The sequence below is a fragment of the Cynoglossus semilaevis genome, chromosome 4 (assembly GCF_000523025.1).
Source record: "Cynoglossus semilaevis isolate Cse_v1.0 chromosome 4, Cse_v1.0, whole genome shotgun sequence".
In the NCBI taxonomy this organism is placed as follows: domain Eukaryota; kingdom Metazoa; phylum Chordata; class Actinopteri; order Pleuronectiformes; family Cynoglossidae; genus Cynoglossus; species Cynoglossus semilaevis.
Genome location: NC_024310.1, coordinates 881,584 through 885,398, shown reverse-complemented (window position 1 = coordinate 885,398; position 3,815 = coordinate 881,584). Strand labels below are relative to the sequence as shown.

At 47.8% G+C, this 3,815-nt stretch overlaps 1 protein-coding gene across 1 annotated transcript in view; it reads right to left on the bottom strand.

Moving 5' to 3' along the window:
• dscamb (Down syndrome cell adhesion molecule b) overlaps positions 1 to 3,815 on the bottom strand; it is an 81,581-nt gene that overhangs the window by 62,393 nt on the left and 15,373 nt on the right. Inside the window, exons 2-3 of the mRNA XM_025055066.1 lie at positions 2,615 to 2,932; positions 1,989 to 2,135 (exon numbers count right to left, since the gene is read on the bottom strand). Coding sequence (XP_024910834.1) covers positions 1,989 to 2,135; positions 2,615 to 2,932 — 465 coding nt within the window. The remainder of the gene's footprint in view (positions 1 to 1,988; positions 2,136 to 2,614; positions 2,933 to 3,815) is intronic.

The following is a 3,815-nucleotide window of genomic DNA, read 5'->3' as shown; positions in this document are numbered from 1 at the left end:
GCCTCACTCCTCACTAAAAGGGTCTTGTCTCATCAATTCCCCAAACTCCTCTTCACTCTCACTGTTCTTCATCTTCATCTTCATCTTCATCTTCATCTTCATCTTCACTCTCTCATTTATTCACACCACTATTGATTTTCTTTTCCTTGGTGTTATTTTTCTTGGAATTCTTTTAGGACAGTGCCCCCCCCCCTGCCCCCCACTGCAGCTGGGAAGACGAAGGAGGTCACATGACTGAGGCCACTGTACTGCCACCTACAGTCAGTCAGTTTTTTCTTTTGTTACATTTTTTCAATCTCTCTAAATTCCCACAGACTGGGATTCAAACCAACAACCTTCTGACTGTGCAGTGACCGGGGTTGGACCCCCATGTTGTTCCACATCTGTTCTTCAGCTCATTACACACACACACACACACACACACACCAGAACCAGGGCCACTTGACACGCGGCCAGGCGGTCGTGAACGTGCACGCTAACGCACAAAAGGTGCACGTGGCGCAGGCATGTTCAATAAAGGTTGATCATAGAAACGCTGATAGAACCGCAGTAGGACAAGGCCCCCCCTCACCCCCCCCCACTCTACTTTCATGTTTTTTTCTTTCATCTCTCTATTAGCTTTGTCAATTGTTTATCAAAAGCAGCGAGGAGGAGACGGCGTCGGGCGTTTGAAAGCTCACGCTGCGAGGAGCCTTTTAAAATTCATGACGGGTTAATGGTATGTTAGTGGCAGAATTAGGAGCCGGCCAAGCTGCACGCCGCTCATTCACACTGAAAACCAGCCGCTTCAGATGACGGCGACGGCGACGGCGTCCTCGTCCTCAGAGCTAATTCATATTGTAATTAACTTTTCAATCACAGCTGATTCATTAAGACGGGCCTTGGTCTGTAATTATGCATCTGTTTCTGAGCGGCTGCATTTTCACCGATTCTCTGGTCATGACCTGAACCTGAAGACTGAGACGACGGACCACGAAGTCAGGAACCAACCGGAAACCTTCAAGGTTCTAACCTTCGTGTTTGGACGCAGCCGTGGAGAAGAGGACGGAACGGACGGAACGTTCTAGACAAAAACAATGATTTACAAATTCCTCCTGGCGACGGTTCTGTTCTGTGTCCACTGTGACCGGGTCAGACCTCGGTCAGCGGTCAGCGTCCAGCCCTGTGGACGGGTGCAGGAACACACACACACACACACACACCGTCTCCATAACAGTGTGAAATGAATCCGTTCATGCGTCAGAATCGACCATCAAATAGGGGGGGGGGGGGGGGGGCAGTGATCTGACCGCGTGCTCGTGCCTTTGACAGCGCTCGTCTGCCGCAGCACTTATCGGAGTAAACAAAGGAAGACGTTCCAGAAGATTCCGTCAAAAACCCAAACCACTGAGTGTCCTCCAAGGAAGACAAAGATCAGGAACATACTGCCAAGTACTGCCAAGTACTGCCAAGAAGTACTGCACAACATGTACTGGTCAGACATGAATGATTTGTATAAATATATAAATATATATTGATGTAAATATTGTTGTAGCTTTTTGTGTGTTTGAAAAGCAACATCTGGTGACGACGTCAGATTATTTGTTGCTCCTCGTCTCACGTCACTGACTGAACAAAGACGAGTGAAAAACAAGATCAACTTCAGGTCAAACCTCAGCCAACAGGGGGCGACAGTGAGGCCAGCCCACTGTCTGTACAGACAAACAACCGTTTGGTCAACAGAAGGCAGGACTCAAACCACTGTTCCACTGTGTGGCCCCACAGATCAATCACAGACAAAACCATGAAAACAAAAACCCGTAGAAAGTTCTAGTCTGACCCATAGTCCAGCCGCACCAGCAGACTCTGACCAGCAGGGTAACCAGGTCAGAACCAAAGGAGTGGACACAGAGCAGGTCCACTCCAGGTGTAACTGCCATGACCGTCCTCTGACCGTCCTCTGACCGTCCACTGACCGTCCTCTGACTCAGTGTTGGTGCAGGTCTTACCTGAGCTGAGTGAGACGGTGTCTTTCTCCCATGATACAACAGTGACGTACGCCTCCACGGACGCAGGGATGATGCACTTGAAGACGGCGACGCTGCCTCTCATGGCCTTCTGGTCCGCCACTCTGACCGTGTAGGGTTCCCGCGAGACTGAAACCAACAATCAGACAAGAAATCTCAGCAGGTTTGAATTCAGGATTAAATTAAAAAATAACAAAAACAGCGCCACCTCTGTTTCTAATATGACTCTGGGCTACGGTCCAAAGTCATTCAGTTCCAAGACAAATACAATTTTAAAAAGTTTCTGTGAAGCTAATATGACTCTGGGCTACGGTCCAAAGTCAACAATTTAAAAAAGTTTCTGTGAAAATCTGAACACTTTGATTTATGACTGTGTCAGAACAGAAACGACCGCAGCTGAACGACCGCAGCTGAACGACCGCAGCTGAACGACCGGAACAAGACGAACGGTTTTAAAGCTGAGATTCGTCTCAACGTGTTTTAGTCAGAACTTTAACAGTGACTCGTTAACGAGGCGTCGATTCTGACGTCACGTCTACGGTCAGCTCTTCTTCTTCGGTCTAATTTGAACCCTCGCCGTTGGTGCGTGATTCTCTGTGACGACTCACCAGCTTTGATGTGGACATCCTGGCTCCGGATCTTTCCGGTCGGGTTCTCGGCAGTGCAGTAGTACGTGTTGTCGTGGATCAGCTTACTGAAGCTGGACGGCAGGAAGTTAAAGATCTGGAGGGTTCCGTTTTGGTGAACGTGGCGAATGCCCGGGACATCGTAGATCTCCTCGCCGGTCGCCAGATACCAGCGCAGCGAGGCAGGCGGAGCGCCCCCAGCAGGACAGGGCACGGAGGTCCCTGTGGTGCTGGCAAATACTACCTCTTGCAGAGATGCATTGACAAAGTACAGGCTGGAATGAAGGTCTTCACTGAAAACTGCAGAAGAAAAGAGGGACATTTAGGAGTTTTAGTTTCAAAATGGATGACGTTTGTGTTTTTAATGTAGCTGCTCAACGGCACTAAACAAACTTTAAAGACTATCTGGGAAATTCACCGTGAACCCTGACCTTGACGGCTGAAGGGATTTTTTAAAAATATTTTCCTTCTAAGAAAAATAATTTCTGAAAGTATTACTTTAAAAAACGTGTTCCTCGTGAAGTAAAATCACAACATCAACATCAAGGTTATTATCTGTGAGCAGCGCAAACACAAACCAGCAAACAATGAAGCTAGCTTCGTGTTTTAACTGTTAGCAAAGTGAACAGTTGTGCAGTAAAAAAACAACAACGACACTACGGTGTCAGGACATCATCGGACGGGATGACCACTACGGTGTCAGGACATCATCGGACGTCGCTACGAAACCGGGATACGCTACAATCCACTGGTGCTAACTGCTAGACATTAATGCTACTGCTAGCAGAGAGCTCAGTCCACACATGCATTCATCAGATGCTAGCATTTGGTCAGACTGCCCCCTGTGTATGAACGGCAGCGTTTCCACATCATCAGTCTGGATTAACGGCTGACTTCCTGTCGTTTGGTTCAACATTAAAGTTGCATTAACATAAAGAATCAATTATGAAACGAGGTCAGCGTCCCTCGCTCATGTTCACATCACAGTAACGACAACGACATCCAGCGCAGTTGTTTTTGCGGAACTGTTCTCTGGAGGCAGCGAGGAGGCAAATAAATGTCAGTGTTCGACCAGTTAGCCTCGGAGTTATCTCCAGAAAAAACAAAAAAAAAACAAAAAGACGTGACCTGATGTTTGTTTACAGACCGACCTCTGCGTTTGTTTGTCAGAGGCTCACAGCAC